At 43.1% G+C, this 22,891-nt stretch overlaps 1 protein-coding gene across 4 annotated transcripts in view; it reads left to right on the top strand.

Annotated features, from left to right (window-relative positions):
* Positions 1 to 22,891, top strand: part of piezo1 (piezo type mechanosensitive ion channel component 1 (Er blood group)) — a 97,582-nt gene that overhangs the window by 24,860 nt on the left and 49,831 nt on the right. For 3 of the 4 annotated variants that reach the window (XM_080869218.1, XM_080869217.1, XM_080869215.1), the window contains exons 2-15: positions 330 to 425; positions 2,829 to 2,994; positions 4,157 to 4,298; positions 7,923 to 8,169; positions 8,879 to 9,092; positions 11,810 to 11,981; positions 12,695 to 12,793; positions 13,811 to 13,877; positions 15,301 to 15,410; positions 15,487 to 15,566; positions 16,064 to 16,244; positions 17,506 to 17,611; positions 18,218 to 18,399; positions 18,555 to 18,703. In XM_080869218.1, the coding sequence (XP_080725344.1) occupies positions 330 to 425; positions 2,829 to 2,994; positions 4,157 to 4,298; positions 7,923 to 8,169; positions 8,879 to 9,092; positions 11,810 to 11,981; positions 12,695 to 12,793; positions 13,811 to 13,877; positions 15,301 to 15,410; positions 15,487 to 15,566; positions 16,064 to 16,244; positions 17,506 to 17,611; positions 18,218 to 18,399; positions 18,555 to 18,703 (2,011 nt within the window). The remainder of the gene's footprint in view (positions 1 to 329; positions 426 to 2,828; positions 2,995 to 4,156; positions 4,299 to 7,922; positions 8,170 to 8,878; positions 9,093 to 11,809; positions 11,982 to 12,694; positions 12,794 to 13,810; positions 13,878 to 15,300; positions 15,411 to 15,486; positions 15,567 to 16,063; positions 16,245 to 17,505; positions 17,612 to 18,217; positions 18,400 to 18,554; positions 18,704 to 22,891) is intronic. The other variant, XM_080869216.1, reaches the window with a different exon arrangement.

The raw sequence follows: 22,891 nt of genomic DNA, 5'->3' as shown, positions 1-22,891 counted from the left end.
AAGTGATTCCAAAATGTGTTTCAGGTTAAGACAAATGGCCGTAATTCATAAGCAGTTAATGTGATCGTTTTGTTAAACCTCTTGAATTAAAGCGTAAAGTTTTCACTTTAATAACATGTTGATTGTTTGATGAGTAAAAACAATATGATCACGTGTAAAAGGTTTCTCTCTGAAATCCAGACCTGACATTACATCAAAATCCAGTTCAAATATGGGTATAATTTGAATATTTATCAGAATCGTTTTTCCTGAGATGATTCCATAGTAAGATGATCTGTGTAAAGATGTGCCCACACTGCTGTTTGACTGCGCTGTTTCTGTCTTTGCAGCTTGTCTTTTTCGCCTCAACATCCTGTCATTGGTTTACTTCTTGTACCTGCTGCTCTTACCGTGGTTCCTGTGTCCCAACAAACACACCATCAAAGGTAAGACCATCTGTGTTTTCAGGTCCGACCTTTTATGCATTTGAAACCTGCTTTTCTTTAAGCCGTCCATCCATCCGGGCCGCGAGGGCAGGAGCCTTCTTTCTAGCTTATCCAAGGAACGCCAGGGTGTTCCCAGGATAGCCGAGAGGTTTAATCGCTGCACTGTATCCTGGGTCTGTTCAGCTGGCTCCTTTTGATGTGGAGACGTGGCGGCTCCACTCTGAGCCCCTTCTGAATGGCCGAGCTCCTCACCCGGTGTGTAAGGGAGAGGCCAGCCACCCTGTGAAAGCTGCTTTTCACGCTTAGATTAGATTAGATTAGATAGAACTTTATTAATCCCTCGGGTGGGTTCCTCTGGGAAATTCGATTTCCAAAAAAGCACAGCACCGACAGAAGTTACAGAGTTACACACCCCAGCACACCACAGCATAGAAAAGTACTCCAGCAACCACCGACTGGTAAAACATCCTCAGGAGCTTCCTGCAGATGTTAAAAGACCTCAGCCTCCTGAGGAAGTACAGTCGGCTTTGGGCTTTTTTATACAGGTGCTCTGTGTTGCATGACCAGTCCAGTTTATTGTCCACCCACAGCCCGAGGTACTTGTACTTGTTGACCACCTCCACCTCCTCCCCCTCTATCTGAACCGGCAGTGGACCTGCTCTGGACCTCCCGAAGTCCACAACCAGTTCCTTCGTCTTTGAGGTGTTGAGTTGCAGGTGGTTTGTGTGACTCCATGCGACAAAGTTCCTCACCAGACTTCTGTACTCCTCTTCCTGATCATCCCAGATACACCCCATGATGGCCGTGTCGTCTGCAAACTTCTGAATATGGCATAATTCAGAGTTGTAGCAGAAGTCAGAGGTGTACAGGGTGAAGAGAAGAGGGGACAGCACAGTTCCCTGTGGTGCTCCTGTGCTGCTGACCACTGTGTCAGACGTGATGTCACGCTTGTGTCCACGAGCTCGTTGTTTTGGTCACTATGCGGAGCTTAGGACCATTTTTGTTCTCATGATTCATCAAGTAATGCTACTGACCAGCCAATCAGTGGCAAATATTATTCCTGTGGTGAGAAGTTCTTGTCCTTAATGTCATGCGTTTAGTGAAAAAAGAATCCACTGGTTCATATCCTGTTCGATTTCCGGTTTAAAAACATAGTTTTCATGGCAGTAGTTAAGATGACTTCATAGGGTTTGGAGGTTCTTGTTCTGGGGTGCGTGATTTTGACTTTTTCAGTTCAGGAGAAAAGCAGTGGCCTATTTATGATGTTATTCTTTTTTAAACCTTACAATGTAAAGCAAGAAGCTCTGTGACTGAAATGTTTTTGACTTTATTCTGTTCTGTGTCTGTCCATGACTCACTCTAGCTGTCCATTAGTATCCATTTGATCAAACATTGTATTGTTGCCATTTTTTATGATATAATTTTGTCTTTAGCGAGTTGAGTGATTTCATCCCGTAGTTTGTGAGAGCAGTCGAGTGCTTTGTTTACATACAGGCCTTCCTTAAGAATCATTCTGGGCCCTCTTCTCTTTTCCCTGTATATCCATGATTTACCGCCTGTGTGTTGTGGAGATGGTCTTCAAATGTATGACGATGATATTCGTATATTAATTTTTCAAATAGAAATGGTGTCAAACATTTAGCACGCGGAGAAACTACTGAGTAGCATTTCTTATAATGAAACTTCAGCAAAATGAACACGCCTGCCACATCATTTGTCATTTTGATTTTGGGATGTCTTTGAATTCTGAAGGTTGAGTAATGAATCAGTAATGAATCCAATGTCTACAGCTGTGTGCACACTGGGAGTTGTTTGCAGTCATGTGGCAGTCAGAGACTACAGAAAGTCAATGATGTCTTCAAGCAAATAAAGGGCGAAATAATCACTGACACTGGGAAGTGTGGGCATGGGCAGGAACCAGGCTGAAGTGACTACCAATGAGAGTGAAGTACACTAATGATTGACTTGGTAGTAAACGCATTAGAGGGTCAGCTAGTCATCTAGAATGTCCACAAATGACCAGCTATCAGCTTCAGAACGATGGCTGACGCACAAATTGCTTCCAGTGTGGATGCAGCGTAAGCACTTTCATTTGAAGGACCAAAACACTTTGGTCCTTCAAATGAACAGGTACAAAAAAGAAACCAAACACATCAGACATCGCAATAAAGCTATTGCCAAATAAAGGTAACCTGAAGAGCAGTGAAATTGAGATGATTTACAAGGATCTTCTAACATTCACACACACTCAGTCACACACTCAGTCACACTGGGGGCAGTTCAGGATTCAGTGTCTTGCATATACTTATTCCATGTCTGTAAAATAAAGATTTATTTATTTATCTTGGTTTTATTTATGCTGCATTTAACCATTTCTGTATCTCTCCTGTCTTTGCCTTTTAGGTCACACAGGACGCTTTATCAGAGCAATATTCTGCACCAGTCTGCTATTTGTACTGGCTCATATCTGCTTCCAGACAGTACTATACACATATCCTCCTCTCAACACTGCAATAGGTGATAACTGTTCACAATGGAATACCATAAGCAGACATATAGGACTGTCAAGGTATGTAACTATGTATCTAATTCCATGAGTTGCACCATGTATCCCTGCCAGTGTCACTGATGGGCTGATTGTGGGAAATAGTAGGTAAATGTAGCCTACAAGTAAATGCAAAGCCTCCCACCGCTCTCTCCTTGTCTCCTCACCCTCAGCCAGTGGTGGAGAGGGCTGCCTCCTCCCTGAGCCTGGTTCTCACACATGTTTCTTTGTGAAAAGTTATTTTTTCCTTTGCACTTGCTCACCGGGGGGTCACAGGATTGTTTGGCCTTTCTCTGTATTATTTTAGCACCTTTAGATGAAAGTTGTTGTAAGTTTTACACTATATAAATAAGAGAATTAAAAATAAATTGAACTGAATAGACACCTGAGGAAGAAAATACTGAAATTAAGATGCTTATTTTAAAACACTGCCATTAATACTTTTTCATTTGAACATAGAGCTGTACATTAAATCACATTTAATTCAGTTTACTTTAATGAAAGCGCCTTTTGCATTTAAACCATCTTAATCAACCTTATTCCCATTGTTAGAATTGCACACAGGTCTTCAAGGTCCTTGGTAACTAACGTCTTGGAGAAGTTGCAAAGCTTCTACGAACTTTTTGTGCTTTCCCAAACTCATGCTATGATAACGATTAGGGACCAGAGCACCTTCTTCCTGTCAGTGTGCATCTATGTCACATGGGCCATATGCTGTTTTTGTAAAGCTGCAGATTAAACTGATTCGATTAGTATGAACTTGGCAGGAGGCGACCTTAAATCTATTTGCACGAGTGCAACCTTAAATTCACTATTGCCTGTATACATTCATCTTTTAGCATTCTGTATTTATTTGGTCTTCTATTAGCCACGTATCTAACTTTTTGCTTGATTTGCAGTAATGTGTCAAATAACATTTAATAATAATAATAATGGATTGGATTTATATAGCGCTTTTCAAGGCACCCAAAGCGCTTTACAATGCCACTATTCATTCACTCATTTGAATAAATCAAGTGTTCCCAACAGGACTCTGGATTGTAATGGTATCCATACATCCACCATGCAATGTGGATATATTTTGTGTATGATATCTCTGAAATGTTTTACATGAGTTGAGATAAAATGAGATATACTTTATTTATCCTATAATTGTAACAGCCTTACATGTGTACGTGTGTCATAGGCTTCCCTTGGAAGACCCTTGGAAAGTGGCACGTCTCCTGTGCCCAGACCTTGGTGTGTGTATACTTGCATTGGTAACAGTCATCCTCTGCAGCAGATTGGTCAGGAACAGAGAAATGGTGGCTGCTGCCAACATTACATCGGTGAGTCTCTTTGCATATGTTTAAATGTGTATCTTTATGACAGGAAACCAGCAGTGTGGTTGTGCTGAAATCAAAGAAGTCACAAAATTACACATAAAAACTATATATGGTAGATGGACAATCACTAGTGCATGCAGCAAGGAGAAGGTCAAAACAAAACTGTGTTGTTGTTTTTTGTCTTTTAGCATCATAGCAGGTTCTAAAATGATTGAAATACAACCTCAGAGGAACAATAACACGTCATTTTTTAATCAAAAGCTGAAGTAGACTGTGTGAAAAATGAAGTCCTCTTACAAATTGTTGATACTCACACACAACTGAGTGTGCTAATCCGTGCCTCACCAGATCAAGTGCATGGATATTACTCAGTGAAACCAATTCCTCGAGTACAGTACTACTCAAAAGTCTTGAGACTGTTAGGTGACGGCTGTGTGCAAACAGGAATAGGACCCAAGATGCAGACTCCGGAGACAAACTTAAACCAAAACAGCTGAACGCAAACATAACATAACTGGGAAAAACTGAAAATAAACTAACACCGGTGGACTGGCAAAACACACAGCAACGTAAACGGTAGATCGCGACACAGACACAGAGAAACACAGGGCTTAAATACACAGAGGAAGCAATCAGGGAATGGGTAACAGGAGGGAAACACAGCTGGGGCAAATCAGAACTGACGAGACCAAAGAAGCGTAACCTGAACACACTGAGATAAGACACAGACCTTCAAAGTAAAACAGGAAATGCATAACACAGACTGAACAAAGAGACAGGCTCATATGCAGGCACTACAAAGGGAACAGAGACGTGGGAACAGGGCAGACACAAAACACTGACTGAACACGGGGATATAGGAACTTAAGATACACATAGACGCGAACTAGACAAGGGGATGCAGGTGATAGGGGAGACAGAGCAACTAAAGAAGACAGAGACATAAGCCATAAGACAGAACTCAAAGAAACCAAAAACTAGACAGTATAAATAATATCATAAACTCAAAAACCCTGGGTCGACGACCCAGGCATCCTAACAGAGACAGCTTTCAATTCTTTATATGTTGCTAGAAAAATGGGTAATGGGTACAGCAATTTATCAAAACATTGTCAAACATACAAACAAATACAGCAGATAAGGCAAAGACGAGGGGTGTGCAATTCTTACTACCTGGAACGTCAATATTTGGTATGACCACCTTGATTCTACAGCACAGGCAGTTTTCTTATCATTTATTCTATTTCTGAAGTCTACTTAAACTTTATTTTTTTCTATAACTATAATTATTTTCCAGCCAGTCAGAATTTTTGCACACTGAGAGCAGATGTGTGATCTGAGCAACAGGGGCTGTTATTGTGTGTGTGGATGGATAATAGCCAACACTGAAATTCATTTCTTGCACACAGAAATGAATTTTGTTTGCACAAATTAAACTTTTCTTCTCAAAATACAGCATTTGTTCTTGCAAATTATTTACTGCGCTCAGAATAGAGGCACAAAAATAACGCCACAGTTTTTGAGTTTTCAAGTAAAATCTTACAAATCTAAGGGGGGACATCTCATTGTTGATCTCATTGTTGCTCACTAACAACTCAGTGTCCCAGAGGTTTAACTGACTTGATGCTGTGCTCTGAATACATGTTCCTTTCATCTTATTGAGAAGTGTAACACATGTTGTAAATACATAATCTTACTAGCAAGGACTACTTTCTTCTTTGAGAACAATAAGCCTTAAATCACTGGTGATCTGAAAAAAAAAAAGCCTAATTAAAAGAAGGCTGGCTTCTACAGAGGAGGATTAAGGTCTCTGGAAAAAGTCAGAATTCTGACTTTAATCTGAGAATTCTGGAAAAGAAGAAAAAAACAGTGGCCCTAATCCTCTTCCGTAGCTTTCAGGTCTGGGGGCAGGGAAGAACTGGAAAGTGCAGAACGGGCTGCGGGTGAATTCACAGAAATGCAAGAATTCCTACAGAAGGAAGCTCGAGGGCAAACTCGAGCAGAACAACAGGAGGGATGGGTGGAGTGAAGAAAATCACTGGGTTTAAGGTGACAGATGGACAGCCATCACTGCAGTGGGCAGCCTGGAGGGGGTGAAGAGCCATTCATTCAACAGGTTTAGGTTCAGCTCTCTGCTACACACTTGTTTGGGTGCAGTGCAGGAGCGTCTCACAGTGCCGTCTCCAGTCCCGATCATCTCGATGCCTCAGATCTTCACTACAGGTCATGCCATCTACAGAAACACTCTAATAATTCTGCAGTGGTTACATGTATTAATTAAGAACAGGGGGAGGAGTGGATGGTTTAGTGAGGTGGTGTGGGAGAAATCACCTGCTTCTGAATGTGAATAGGGGGGCTCTGGGAGGACAGTCCATACCCGAGAGTGTGTGTTTTTTCAGGAATGCTGTGTTTGGGACCAATGTCATGTTGAAAAATAAGCTGACATGACAGCATCATGTCAGATGCTTTCCACATGGCATTGCAGGTTGGATCAAAATATGATGGTACTTGAAATTGAGCCTCAAACCATGACGGCGCCTCCACCATGTTTTACAGATGGCTGTAGACTCACTGTTGGATCTCTCCTGACCAACCATAACAATTTGAACCAAACTTTTTAAATGTGTATTCATCCATCCATCAGACTTGTTGCCACTGATTTTCACCTGGTTCTTCTGTGATTGGCGTAACTCTGCCTATTGTTTTCGTTTCCTTCCTTAAACTCCTAAGACCCGAACTCTTTCACGCCATGCAATTTTAAATCTCTTTGCGATTTGGGCTGATTCGGACCCGATGAATGAAAAAACAAAGAATCATCTTTTTACCTGATGTCGTTTCTGGTGATGTTGTGCAAAACTCTTTATTTGTTGTCTGAACACAGCAGCATTTTTCCTGAGTACAAAAACAAAAAGAGAAACAACAGTTGTGCCCCTTTGAGCAATATAGCTAATTTGAGGTGCTGCTAACAGTTGCAGGAAGACGTAACAAAGTAAAAAAAAGTAAAAGATTTCTGAACGTCGCATAAAACATGAAAACTTTCGGTCCAAAGCTGCTACTTCAAACATGGGAACATGTTCACACCTATATGTGTAACATTTTCTATTGTGGTCTAACAACCTGAAATGTGATGTCCACATTTAAGAGGTTAAGAATTCCTTCCTTTTTACCCAGACCATTTCTCTGAGACTTCAGTGAACAGTACACGAGTTTCAGATACTGTTCATCTACTGCAGTTTTTATTTTTTAGGCCTCACACCTTTACTTTTGCCGTATGTTTGTCCACTTGCCACATATTGTTACAACGCACCAGGTCAAGATATGAAAGATGCGTTCTTTTGTAAGCAGCCGATGTCTAAAGAAAACCTCTGAAATGCACCCAGAAAGCATTACAAAACATCATGAAATAAGGATTGGCTCAAGACTTTTTGCACAGTAATATATATTCAGATTTCGACATTTATTTCATCAGATTTTTACATCAGTAGATAATCACACAGTGAGCTGAGAATGTGTCCGCAGAAATAAAGTGTAGGATATTAGCTCCAGCACTACTCCTGTAACCGAAGGAATCCTCTGGGTGATGTAATTTACAAAGCATGTCTTTCTTTTCATTCCTACACATCATAGCTAGAACATAATTCAACAGACGACACAGAAGACGTTGGGGATGATGATAACAGTGACTGTGATGATGATAATGAAGAAGAGGCAACAGGAGAGGAAGATGAAGAAGAGAGGTCATTAGCTGGTGATGCTGATGAGGTTTCCACAGTAACCAGAGCCAAGCAGTTGGCTGAGCAGCTGAAGGCTACAGCCCAGAAAGTTCTGCGGGACCTGGGGAGGATCTTGGCGATTAGCCTGCTGGGTCTTGCTGGTGAGATCTTAGTGTTGTTTTTTGTTACTTTTTATTACCCCCTCATCTGTAAAAGGCCGATGGGGTGTTGTCGTCACCCTGCTGTGCGAGCGGGCTACGCGGACACCCAAGTTTGTGGACACGATAACTCGAGAATGAAGGGACGTAGATTTCAAATTGATACCATAGGTGCAGGTACCAGAATAATACTTGCGGCAGTAATACTTACTGCCGCAAGTATTATTATCTTTTTGCCTGTCTCAAATAGCAAGAAAAAAGATTGACAGGAGATTTGGAAAAACAGGGAAAATAAGAATAAATGTCGAAATGCTCAAGAAAGAACTGAAAGCAAAAACGCAGCCGAAATACGACTGATGTCTTTTACATGACGACATTTTGTTTGTTTGCCCAGACAAAAGCTGCAAGTTGGTTTTGCTTCATTGTAACGTAAAAAAATCAAAATTCTAAAGGAAATCCACGTCATCTCATGAAATTCTCGTTCATCAACATAGTCAAACGGTGAAAATCTCCATCATAAATGACCAAATCACCATCTGACTCATGACAAAGATTCATCTGGATTTGCGTAAAAGTTGCTCTTTAAGAAATATTGTGTTTTTCCTTTAAGACACAAAGGAGCATAAAACTTTTATCAGGCCCACTTTGTTTGTACTTCATTTTCTGGACCTTTGTGTGCACTGCATATAAACCTCTGACCTTTTCTTTATAGGGATCACACTGCCATCTGCCTTCTCAGCCATTTACTTCCTGCTTTTCATTGGTATTTGCACTTGGTGGGCATGTCATCTTCCCATCAGCCACCTGGGTTTCAATGCGCTGTGTGTGATGGTGGGCTTCTTCACTGCTGGCCATATGGTGTGTCTGTATTTATACCAGAGTCTGCTGGCCCAGGCCCTGTTCCCCCCACAAAGCCTGTGGGCCAGGTAAGTCTTCATAATAACAGATTATATGCATATGCAGAATTGCAGGGGACAGCGACCCTTTGGTTGCATCATTTCATACCGTGCATGGTTATTCAGCAGATTTCAACAGAAATAGATGCCACATGACCGCAGGCAAAAGTGCTATTTCATCAGTGTTGCAGGACATGTAACTTGGGGGAAAAGAAACTCCAGTTGACATGACGAAACCTCTGGCAGTGCCAGTTTTTGGCCTGATTATTAAAGGCCGTGTATACGTCTTGATACAGTTGGGTCAATAATTTATTGCACAAACAGATTTGTAAGAGTGGATTTTACTGTCGAGATATAACTGAAGTGCAGACTTTCTAATCTAAACAAATAAAAATATTTGAATTCGTTGTTTAACAGTTTATTTGGGTTTCAGCTCAACACTGGTCTCTCTCCGGTGCGGTCGAATCACTTTGAGCCTCACATTTAAAAAGAAATTCCCTGTCGGCCTTTTGTCCAGTTATTTTTGAGCCTCTGATATTTTTGAGCCTCTGTTTAAAGCAGCTTTAATTCCTCAACAGATAATCCAGAATTTGGGTTAAATCCCTTAAATTAGAGCTGAAAGGCCACACTTGGCTCACGATTTACAGATTTACAGAGGAACAAGACAACGTTTTGCCGTTGGTTTTAACATTTGAGTAATAAAGACCCCATCTTTGTGGTGAAGTGACTGTGAGAGGCCAGTATTTAAACACATATAATTCAGCCTACAACAACAAAAATGTCATTTGCTGTGCCTTCATGCCTGTAAACCCTCCTTAATTGTATCAGTACACATATCTGTGGCTATGAAATTTCTCTTTCGGGTCAACTATTCAAGTTTACTGACGAGAAACGAAATGAACGCAGTGTGACTGTGCTGGCATGAGAGGCATGAGTGGAATGAGCCTCCACTGGGATTTACGGTCTCTCTTCTTCTCAGTTTCTTCCTCATGACGTCACGGCCCTCTTGGCAGGTTTCTGTATCGGTATCACTTAGCCAGCTGTTCATCAGTCAGCCTAGTCGACGTTTACCCAGCAAACATACTCCACTGTCATAAAACTGAGTCTGTGTCTCTTTAGTGAAGCTGACGGGAAAATAGTCAAATGTTCAATGTAGATAATGTAGATGTGTGATTATTATTATTAGTACTTTAAAAGAACTCTTAGCCTTTTTGATATTACTGTGCCATGTCCCAGGTGTCAGCTGATCCTAAGCTTCACACTTTGTTTGATCACGTTGGAACATGTTTGGTATCATCAACATAAAGATGAGTTCAACTCTGAGCTGTGATAAAAAAAAAATGATTAGAATTGTGATGAAGGCACAGCTATGGAAGCCCGTTTCCGCCACTAAATAAAAACAAAACAGCTAGTATGCATAACTCGAAATTTCGAGTTATTTTCTTGAAATTTAGACTTACTTTTCTCGAAATTTCGAGAAAATAACTCGAAATTTCGAGTTAGCTCTGCCAATCAAAAATATGTGTGAATGAGGTCGCTTTCTTGTTACCCGGAAGCATATGGCGCAGAGGAGCGCGCATTCAAAAACGGATCCCAACAAATTGGCGCTTTGGCGAGTACGTTTGCTGATAGTAACACCGTGTGATTCAGCTAATAACAGGGATTTCATCATTTGTGAAGCCAGGCTGAAAACACTCAGCAATCTGTGCGACTGGATGTAATACAGCTTAGCTGTAGCATTTGTAGCTGAGGCTTCAGCTTCTGCGTAATGAGGAAATCATGTCAAATTTCGAGTTACTTTGAGTTAATATGTCGGAATTTTGAGTTATGGATCCTTTTTTTTTAGTGGCGGAAACAGGCTTCCATACACAGCTGTTGCATATGACTGAAGTGCGTCTGTAACGTGGATGGTGACAGAAATAATACGATTCTGTTCCTTCAATTTGTTTACTGCATGTAACACAGGTCATGCAAATCTGTGACCCAACGTACTTGTACTTATTTTCATTAGTGATGAAAGACACGTTTCCAACTTAAAACCCCCAAACAAACAAACAACCCCCCAAAAAACGTGTACTAGTGTATCCCACCAAAGATTTGAAAAAGCTTTCTTCTTTTGTCATTCAATTCAAAAAGGTTATTCATTGTTCAGTACACATTTTGAGTTCGTGCTTGTTCAGTGCACACAAACACAATCATAGGAAAGACTGCTCATTGGATTGTTGAGATGATGACTCGCCGAGCCACAGACGCACATTGCTGGAACAAAGCATATCAATGGAAAGTTGACTGGAAGTGAGACTCCTGAGACGACAGTCAAGAAAACCCACCGAGAACCCTGCAGGGAATCTATTGTTGTTGTCAAGAGGAGAGGTCAAGGGTCGGACTCGAACTCCGGCCACTGTGTTCTAACCATGTAGTACGTGGTGGCCGCTCACGCTAAACCAGCACCTGTGAGAAGCTGCGTGCATGATTTTAGTGAGCTGTAAGCTGTAATCATCAAAGTTAAAACAAAAGAACATCTGAAATACTTCCCTTGCAAACTTTACTGAATTGCCTGATGCTAATCGTACTTTAGCATTGTGGCTACGACTCTACATCTTTGCTTTGCTATGTCTATGGTGCCGGATTTTCACTGATCACACCTGATCATAATGTTCTAGATCCTGACACTTGGTCACAACAGTATTAGTAAATCAATTAACACAGGTCTATTCCTCGATTTCTTTCTCTTTTTTTCTGCCTAGACTCTTTGGTCTGAAGGACATCATCATACCAGGAAACTGCACCCTGCCCTATGACCTCAATCTGAACAGCAGTCATGACTGGCCAGTTTATGTCAACCCAGGAATCCTCTTTTTGCTCTATACTACCATAGTGACTGTTCTCAGAACAGGACGTCACGGAGGCTCTAACGCGGTATCTCCTCACTCACTCTTTTTATATTATAACATACAGTGGGGCAAAAAAGTATTTAGTCAGCCACCGATTGTGCAAGTTCCCCCACCTAAAATGATGACAGAGGTCAGTAATTTGCACCAGAGGTACACTTCAACTGTGAGAGCCAGAGATTTTCCTTGTTTGAGGTGACCAAATACTTATTTTCCACCCTGATTTACCAATAAATTCTTTACAAATCCTACCATGTGGATTCATGGATTTTTTTTTCACATTCTGGCTCTCACAGTTGAAGTGTACCTCTGGTGCAAATTACTGACCTCTGTCATCATTTTAGGTGAGGGAACTTGCACAATCGGTGGCTGACTAAATACTTTTTTGCCCCACTGTATCTTTATATTCTCTTAGTACTGAATGTGCCCCCACTGGCTTTTCTTTGATAAAGTATTTAAACATAATGGAAAGCTTTGTTATCGTATCAAATCTCACATACTGAAACAGTGTTTATACAAAAACCCAAACATATTGATATTCAAAATATAAAAACAAACATAATAAAAATAACTCTTTTATTGAAAAGATTTTTTACGTTAGGGAGACGTAGGAGAGCAAAGAGGCCCAGGTGGGTTTAACATGGCACAGACTCTGCAGCTGATGCACTTTTGTAGCTGCCACGTGACTTTTGAAAAACTGTATCTTCTGAAATCTTCTGAGGGCTTGTTCTTTTTCTGCAGGAAAAGCAGCAACAGGAGAAAAGACGCGAGAGGAAAGAAGAGCTGGTGGAATTACAGCCTTGGAATGAACAAAAAGACGACTATGAAGACGACACACAGGTAGATCATTTCTATTGGCTGTACAAAAGGCTCTATTTGGATTTATTGCCTACGGCTGATATTTAAATAGAGATTCTTCTTCTCTTCTGTGTTTTTATATCGTACTAAAGAAATGCTTGTCTATCTTCACTATATATCCAATTCAGTTTCAGTTGTATAGACCCAAAATTACAACAGCAGTCGCCTCAGGGTGCTTTATGTTGTAAGGTGTAAAATATATTGTAATGGAGTTCCACAGGGTTCAGTGCTGGGACCAGTTCAGTTTACATTATGCATGCTTCTCCTAGGCAGTATCATTAGTAGGTATAGCATACATTTTTACTTCTGTGCAGATGACAAACTAAGGTTCTTGTACTTGGCTCCAAAAATTCGTAGAAATACAGTGTCTAACCAGATTGTTACCCTGGATGCCATTACTTTGGCCTCCGCTAACACTGTGGAGTCATTTTTGACCAGGACATGTCCTTGTTAAATCTGGGACTAGTTTCTTCGATTTTTGTACAACATCTCTAAAATTAGAAACACCTTATCTCAGAGTGATGCTTAAAACCCCAGTTCATGCATTTATTGCTGTTAGACTGCACTATTGTAATTCATTATTATCAGGATGTCCTAAAAGCCTTCAGTTGATCCAAAACGCTGCAGTAGCCTATCTCCCTGATCAAGCACTGCTAACTTACTTGTGGTTCCTAGGATCAAACTTTCCTTTTTGCTAAAGCATATAGCTGAGGCTGGATCAGGTGACCCTGAATCCTCCCTTAGTTACACTGCAATATGTTAAGGCTACTGGGGGCTTCCCATGATGCACTGGGTGTTTCTTCTTACTCATACCAGTATCGACCGTGCTGCTCTTTGTGCTGACATCCAGATAGGGCTGGAACTATTTAATATTTAAAACTGTCATATACCCTCCACATAAGTACAAATAAACATCTGTGTGTGTGTGTGTGTGTGTGTGTGTGTGTGTGTGTGTGTGTGTGTGTGTGTGTGTGTGTGTGTGTGTGTTCTGTGTTTCAGGTCGTACTCTTGTCTGTACCAACAGAAAGCGGAGGGACTGTGACCGAAGACAGTCAGCCCTATCTCGGTACCAGCTGCTATTTTTCACAGAAATGACTAACCAGTATAAGTCACCCAGTATGAAAGTGTGTCAGAAAAGAATCAAACAGTGGACAGCCGTTATAGGCCTGACTGGAGGACATCGATCCGACAGCCTGAAGTGAATCATTTATGATGTAGCGCACAAAAGTGAACGATATTCTGTGGACATCACTGACTTTTTCAGCTTAATTGAAAAACAACATTTAATTGTCTTTGAGGACGTACACATAGAGTATACTCAAACCAAGAAACGAGTTTTAATGGATGAAAAACATGTCACTTATAAGTACACCCAACAGTTATCTGGGATCAGGGGTCTCAGGTTTGGTGCCAGTGAATATCACCCCCTTATGACCTCAGCCATACATAAATGACCATAAGTCCTGTGACTGAGATACTTGCTTCCTGCAGCTCTAGCATAACTCAGTCTAACACGAAGGACCCCAGACTCAGCCAGAAAGCTGCCATCATGGCAGGTTTACATTTACAACATGCTCACACGAGTGCGCTGGTCCGTGCAGCCAAACAGTGTCTGACTTTTCAGCACGGCTTCACCTCTACGTGTCCACTGAAACAGGAGGCAAAACCACACAATTACTGTCAAAGGTGTGCTGACCAGCCTCCACTGGCACTGCCCCCTGAACCCACCCCTCCCCTGCAGCTGATCCTCAGACCACATCCCGCCACATACCCACGTCCCCCAACTTAGGCAGGGGAGCCATCGAGCTTCTGCTACTTGCCCTTGGTTTAATCCAATGTCATAGAAAAAAGAGCAGTGCCTGAGCGGTTCAGGGGCATGGTATAAGCACCATATTACCTGCCCCGCATCCATCATCCGGCAGTCCAGACGAAGGTGCCCCGGTTACCCACATTTCTAACTTTCCTGCCCTGGCACTTGTGCGGCTCCCGGTGAACGGGATACAGCATCCGTAGCCACCGGGACCTACTGGGAAATGGGACTGGCTGGCTCTTCCCTGCTGGCTGCTTGGGCTCTCGCAGGGACCCTGGTGCTTTCAGGCGATCCTTTACCAGGATTACAGCCTGTTTCTCTCCAGGTGTTTTTGAGTGGCTGCTGCCTGCTCCCGGTGGATCACTGTGAGCTCCACCACCATCGTGGTTAGCACCTCCACCGGTCGAGGCTGTCGCAGGCCTCACACTGATGCACTGGCGAACTCAGGTTTCAGTGATGCTTTGACACCCAGATTTTAGGAGCTGGGGATTAAGTCTCTGAACTTCTAATTGGTAGACAACCTGTCCACCTCCTCCACGTCCTCCTCCTCCTCCTGTCCACCTCCTGAGCCACAGCTGCCTCTAGAGCTGTAATATTGTAGTTTCTCGTTTTACCTCAACAAATGGTTGTTGGAGGTCTAACGCAACATTGTGAACATGAATATGATTCTTTTCTTTAGGTGCAGAGGCGAATGTGGCCTGCAGTGGGAAACGGGGTGAAAGCCCATTCTTCCTGCTGGGAAGAGTGGTCATGCAGCAGAGTTACGTCTGTGCTCTCATAGCAATGATGGTAACCATGAAGTTCTGTTCAGACTCGTTTCAGCAGCAGCGTCACAGACTTTCACACACAGTCACTTTGTGTCCAGGTTTGGAGCATCACATACCACAGCTGGTTAACCTTTGTGCTGCTGCTGTGGGCGTGTCTCATTTGGATCCTGCGTGCGAGGTACTGTTACCACACGTTTGTTACACATCTGTGACAGAACAAGTCAAGCGTCTGCTGCCTGGTTATTGTGTGTAAACATGTTCATTGATACTTCTTAAATATTTATAAATGTAACAATGTAAATGTAACACCTGTAACACCCTCTAGAGGTTAAAGAACTCAATACTTACTTAATCCTGACGGTGCATCTGTCAGACCCTGATGAAGACTTGGATCGGTCTTAATCAGGTCTGGTTGCTTCCAAGAATGCATTTTTATATAAATTGATCCCAAACAGAGTGCCTCAGCAGCTCCTCTTTGATATATTAAAAAAATCATTGATTGTGGATTTTGCTAATAATAACTGATCATTAAGAAGAATACAGATATTGTAGGGAAAAAATACATCACACAACAATAATTATTAATTGCAGTGTTTTTTAACTGTTGTGCATTTAAAATTGTTTCCCAGTATTTTAATAGTCTGATTGAGTTGGGGGCGGGGTCTGTGTTTTCAGGCGACATGCAGCCACATTGTGCTCGCCATTCATCCTGCTCTACGGCTTGGCTCTGTGCTGTCTGCAGTACGTCTGGGCCATGGAGCTTCAACCTGAGCTGCCCACCACAGTGGGAACCATGAGCCTCGGACAGCTAGGACTGAATAGAACCCAGTACCCCTGCCTCAGACTGGGAGCTATGGTAAGAAGAGAGCATATGTGACATGATAACGAAGTTATGAAACTGTGACGGACTGTAACATTCAGCAGGATGTTTACCCATAAATATGTGTTTGGCTTTACTTATTGGTCTGTACAGCTCCTAGAAGGTTAAACTGTCCAGTTCTCACCATGTGCTCTCGAACAACAACAACAATAGCAGAGCTGGTTTCTCAGATCATTTCTACATCAGATACTCACTGATGTTGGTCAGAGGCTGAATGTGCAAGAACTGCATCTCGTGTTCCTTTAAACCACAGCACGAGGGCCTTCACCGCTAATTCTTAACCTGACTTGATCTAGTAATTATAAAAGTCCACACAGTGAAACAGAATAAAGACACGACTAACAACAGATGAAGGATGAAAACAGCTTCATCACTTTGACAGCAAGTGTGCTGCAAATGCAACACGTGTAACATTAACAGCTTGGACGCTGCAGCTCCGCTTGTGTCTGTTTATTCTACCACAGAAACCTTTGAGCACAGTGATGCACAGAAACACTGCAAACATGAACAAAAACATCAGTGTTGGAGGGAACACAACACAGTAACACAGACAGACGTACTGCTGCTTAGCCAAGAGCCAGCTGTTGGTAAATAAGCTGAAATATGACATTTAGCTTTGAGTTGGATAATATTTCTAATCGAATCTGAAGGCGCTCGAGGGAATCGCCAAACAGTCCGGAGACGTGTCAGCCAGTAGCTTTGGCTGCTTTCTCACCACAGAGCTGACGTTTCATGACTAACCTGGTTTGGTGACTGGACATTGTGTTGAGCACATTCAGCCCCTCCTTGGGCAAAATACTGAACCCCTTCATTGATCAGAGTGTGACAGAAAATACTTAGGGTATAGACTACAGTGATGTATGAATGTGTGTGTCCGTGCATGAGTGAGGCTGGTAGCAAACAGCACTTTGGAGTCTGAACATTGTTTTCCTTTCAGTGCCCAGCATTGGGCAAAGTAACACGGATCATCCCGTTGTTGTTGTGCAGCTTGGCTCATTTTTGTCTGTTTGGTTACGTTGTGTGTAGTTACTGCACAGACCGTTGTTCTCTTTCACTGCTTTGTCTCGTGTGTATTTGGTTTTATTGTTGATTTGCTGGATGCTCAACAATGATGTTTTGCATGAATTTGCAAAGTAAAATCTCGCTGCTGGTTGCGTTTGTACTTTTGTGTATTCTGCGTGTCTTAAAACTGAACTTGTGGTCTTCATGTTCGTCTTCTTTCCCTCTGTCTCTCCAGCTTTTATTTACCTTAACCTTTTGGCTGTTAGTACGTCAGTCAGTGAAGGAAAACTTCAGCAGGAAAAGGAAAATAGCCACACCACTACAGGAAGTCACTACAGGAGGTCAGAATCACACACACAACTTCACACTGACCTGCTGAATAAATGAAATGATTTAGGTTTGTTTTCATATCAGTGATTAGATGTTAAAAATTCTGGTAAAATAAGATGTACTGTGTTTATCCCAGAGTTGGGAAATTCCTTTATTGCAGTCCTTAATTATTAAGTGAAACACATCAAAAATACAACAAATAGCTCAAATAGGTAGAATCGTACAATGTGACAGAACAAATGTCATAAAAAAGTTAAAAACAAAACATTGATTCAAACTGGATCCTGATAATCAACGATGGATTACCACTAAAAGTAACAGACACACCCCGACATCACAAACACTCCAGTTCCTCTGGCAGTCTGAGTGAGGTCTCGATCATTCAGAATGTTCATTTTCCAGCACTGTGTGTGGGAGGTTATGCATTTCCATCAAGCAGAATACTGCAGTATACTACGACACCACCGATGTCTCTCTTAGCTTTTCATGTAGCCGCAGCTCTGCAGCCGTCTCCTCTGACAGGTCCCGTTCAGCCCGTGTGGCGGCAGCGTGGTTCTCCATCGTTACTGTGCTGTACACCTAACCTCGGTTTCTTCCCAACGTCTCGTCCTTATTAGACGAGGAGGCTGGTAATGAATCTGTGCTGAAGGTTCTGGGAGGCATGGTGATGAGCTGCTATGCCAAATACTGGATCTATGTCTGTGGAGGGATGTTCATCATGGTGTCCTTTGCTGGAAAACTTGTTGCATACAAGATCATCTACATGCTGCTGTTCCTGCTCTGCATGTGCCTTTATCAGGTATGCACACATGTTGTAGACATCATCATGCCAAATAAATGGCTTCTGGCCCTTTTGTGTTAAACTGTGTTAAAACGCCTCCTCGAATGTTTCGTATGTCATAATAAGTAATTTTAAAAATCTCTTTTAACTCGTAACTTGTTCCTATTTTTCAGGTTTACTATTCTCTGTGGAGGCGCCTGCTGAAGCTCTTCTGGTGGCTCGTTGTGGCCTACACCATGCTTGTGCTGATTTCCATCTACACTTACCAGTTTGAAGACTTCCCTGGATACTGGAGGAACTTGACTGGTTTCACAGAAGTACAGTACGTGCTTTAACTAAAGCTTTTTTAATCCTGTCTGCACCGTTTACGTGCCTGTGTGTGTGTGTATATATATATATATATATATATATATATATATATATATATATATATATATATATATATATATATATATACATATATATATATATACATATATATATATATGTATATATATATATGTATATATATATACATATATATATATATACCTACTGGAACAAGAAGGCATCGGTGGGCAAGAGACGAAAACAGGGCGTTGTTGGAATGCTACTACGCAAGTAACCCTGGCGGAAGGGGCTACATGAATAGGCTGAGGGACCTATGGATTCTTCGATACCCAACATCCACAATGACGGCGAAACAACTAGTAGCTCAGTGTTCCAACATTCGAAAGAAGGGACTGCTCTCACAGCTAGAGATTGACGAGGTACAACACAAATGCTACGGCAAGGAGGAGTCAGGACGCCAGGTCAGGGGGGCGATATCATCACCCCCACCCGAGATTGGGTACATAGCCCCAAGTGCGATAGGAGAAGGATCGTTAAGTGCGAGAGGAACTGACCTGAAAGATAGGATCATGGCCAAGCTTGAAACCTGGATCCCCCGTAGCCGGTTACCAAGATTACGTGAAGTACCCTCAGAAGGTCTGCTAGATGATGTTAATGCAGCACTACGGATTAGACCTACAACCACGATTACCGACACTAACAAGCTGATCTACAATACGGCAGCAGTGATCAGTGAGATGCTTGGCTACAAGTTGAACAGCCACAAGGGGCAGTACCCTCCATGGAGAAGGAGGCTAGAGGGCAAGATCAAAGTAGCACGGAGGGAGGTTAGCCAACTAACGGAGTTGCAGAAAGGTGCGACAAAGAAGGTGCATAAGAAATACAGCAAGCTGTCCATACCTGAGGCCTTAGAAACTGCCAAGCAAAGACTCACAGCCTTGGCCAGCCGCTTGAGAAGGTACACCAGAGAGATAGAAGGCAGGAGAATAAACCAGCTGTTCTCCACAGAACCAGCAAAGGTGTACTCTCAGTGGCAAGGGAACAATAAGAGAACAGCACCACCAAGGCTGGAGACGGAGCAATACTGGAAGAGCATATGGGAGAAGGACGCAACCCATAACGGCAATGCTCAGTGGCTAGTGGATCTGAGGGCAGACCACAGCAACCTCCCCGAACAGGATCCAGTAACCATCACAGTGGCAGATATCCAAGAAAGGGTCTCCAGTATGAAGAGTTGGACAGCACCAGGGCCCGACATGGTTCACGCCTACTGGCTGAAGAAGCTGACTGCACTCCACGAGCGTCTAGCAGCACAAATGAACCAGCTGCTAGTTAACGAGAGACACCCGGAATGGCTAACCGAAGGTCGGACGGTCCTGATCCCCAAGGACCCCAAGAAGGGACCGGTCCCCTCCAACTACCGACCAATAACCTGCCTCAGTACTACATGGAAGCTCCTGTCAGGCATCATATCGGCTAAGATGAACAGGCACATGGGTCAATACATGAGCGGGACACAGAAAGGAATTGGCAAGAATACCAGAGGCGCAAAACACCAGCTACTGGTAGACAGAACAGTCAGCCGAGACTGCAAGACCAGACTGACCAACCTGTGCACTGCCTGGATTGATTACAAGAAGGCCTATGACTCAATGCCCCACAGCTGGATACTGGAATGCCTAGAATTGTACAAGATCAATGGGACCCTAAGAGCCTTCATCAGGAACTCAATGGGGATGTGGCGTACAACACTAGAGGCCAACTCCAAGCCCATAGCACAAGTCACCATCAAGTGCGGGATCTACCAAGGAGATGCTCTGTCCCCACTGCTGTTCTGCATAGGCCTGAACCCCCTCAGTGAGATCATTAACAAGACTGGCTACGGATACCGACTACGGAACGGAGCAGTTGTCAGCCACCTCCTGTACATGGATGACATCAAGCTGTATGCCAAGAGTGAACGAGACATCGATTCACTGATCCACACTACCAGGCTATACAGCAATGACATTGGAATGTCGTTCGGACTGGAGAAGTGTAGTCGGATGGTAACAAAGAGAGGGAAGGTAGTCAGAACTGAGGGGATTGAACTACCAGAAGGCAACATTGCAGACATAGAGGACAGTTACAAGTACCTGGGGATCCCGCAGGCGAATGGGAACCATGAAGAGGCCGCTAGAAAAGCTGCAACCACCAAGTACCTGCAGAGGGTCAGGCAAGTCCTGAGGAGTCAGCTGAATGGTAAGAACAAGATCCGGGCCATCAACACCTATGCCCTGCCCGTGATCAGGTACCCTGCTGGGGTAATAGGCTGGCCAAAGGAGGAGATAGAAGCCACTGACATAAAGACAAGAAAGCTCCTTACCATGCATGGAGGGTTTCACCCCAAGTCCAGCACCCTGAGGCTGTACGCTAAGCGGAAGGAAGGGGGCCGGGGACTGGTGAGTGTCAGCACCACAGTCCAGGATGAGACAACGAACATCCAAGAATACATTGGGAAGATGGCCCCAACTGACCGAGTGCTCAGTGAATACCTCAGGCAGCAGAAACCCAAGAAAGAGGAGGGAGATGAGGAACCATCATGGAAGGACAGGCCCCTGCACGGTATGTACCACCGGCAGATAGAGGGGGTGGCTGATATCCAGAAATCCTACCAGTGGCTGGACAAAGCTGGACTGAAAGACAGCACAGAGGCACTAATCATGGCAGCACAAGAACAAGCTCTGAGCACAAGATCCATAGAGGCTGGGGTCTATCACACCAGGCAAGACCCCAGGTGCAGGCTGTGTAAAGATGCCCCAGAGACAATCCAGCACATAACAGCAGGGTGCAAGATGCTAGCAGGCAAGGCATACATGGAACGCCATAACCAAGTGGCCGGCATAGTGTACAGGAACATCTGTGCCGAGTATAACCTGGAAGTCCCGAGGTCAAAATGGGAGATGCCCCCAAGGGTGGTGGAGAATGACCGAGCTAAGATCCTGTGGGACTTCCAGATACAGACGGACAAAATGGTGGTGGCTAACCAACCGGACATAGTGGTGGTAGATAAACAGAAGAAGACGGCCGTAGTGATCGATGTAGCGGTTCCGAATGACAGCAATATCAGGAAGAAGGAACACGAGAAGCTGGAGAAATACCAAGGGCTCAGAGAAGAGCTCGAGAGGATGTGGAGGGTGAAGGTAACGGTGGTCCCCGTGGTAATCGGAGCACTAGGTGCGGTGACTCCCAAGCTAGGCGAGTGGCTCCAGCAGATCCCGGGAACAACATCGGAGATCTCTGTCCAGAAGAGCGCAGTCCTGGGAACAGCTAAGATACTGCGCAGGACCCTCAAGCTCCCAGGCCTCTGGTAGAGGACCCGAGCTTGAAGGATAAACCGCCCGCAGGGGCGTGCTGGGTGTTTTTTTTTTTTTTTATATATATATATACATATATATATATATGTATATGTATATATATATATATATGTGTGTATATATGTGTATATATATATGTGTATATATGTGTATATATGTGTATATATGTGTATATATGTGTATATATATATATGTGTATATATGTATATATATATACAGAGGGATAACGAGGGAATGAGACAGAGAAGGGGAGCGATCAGGCTGGACGAGACAGAGACGCAAAACTAGAAACACTCACATGAGGCATGGACCTACAAAGTAAAACAGGAAACACACTGACTGAATTCTAAACATGCAAACTTAACAGCAACAGGGGAGACATAACATGGAACACAGGGAAGCCATATGACAAAGCCAAAGAGCAAAACCTAAGATAACCATAACTGAGATCTAGGGAAACACGAAACAGTACCACAAAGGACTCAAAACATAATCCATAATATAAAAACACGAGATCTCTCCAAAATGAAACAGGAAACATGAGAGGCAGACATGACAACATAAGACAACAGACATGAAACACACGAAGGGCAAGGGAGACTTCACAGGGGTTGAAAACACAAGAGGGAACTAATAAGCAAATGAACATAGGAGACCTGATGAGCTTAACATACTATAAACATCAAAATGAACTAAAACTCAAAACACTGGGTCCTAAGACCCAGGATTGTGACAGGGATGGATTAGCTCAGCGAAGGAGACGTTCTCACTAACACAGATTTAGACAGATTTGTGGACAACATATGGAAGTGATGGATCTTTAG

The sequence above is a fragment of the Rhamphochromis sp. 'chilingali' genome (assembly GCF_963969265.1).
Source record: "Rhamphochromis sp. 'chilingali' genome assembly, chromosome: 20".
NCBI classification, from domain to species: domain Eukaryota; kingdom Metazoa; phylum Chordata; class Actinopteri; order Cichliformes; family Cichlidae; genus Rhamphochromis; species Rhamphochromis sp. 'chilingali'.
The sequence above is the reverse complement of the archived record's forward strand: the minus strand, read 5'-3'. Positions and strand labels throughout refer to the sequence as shown.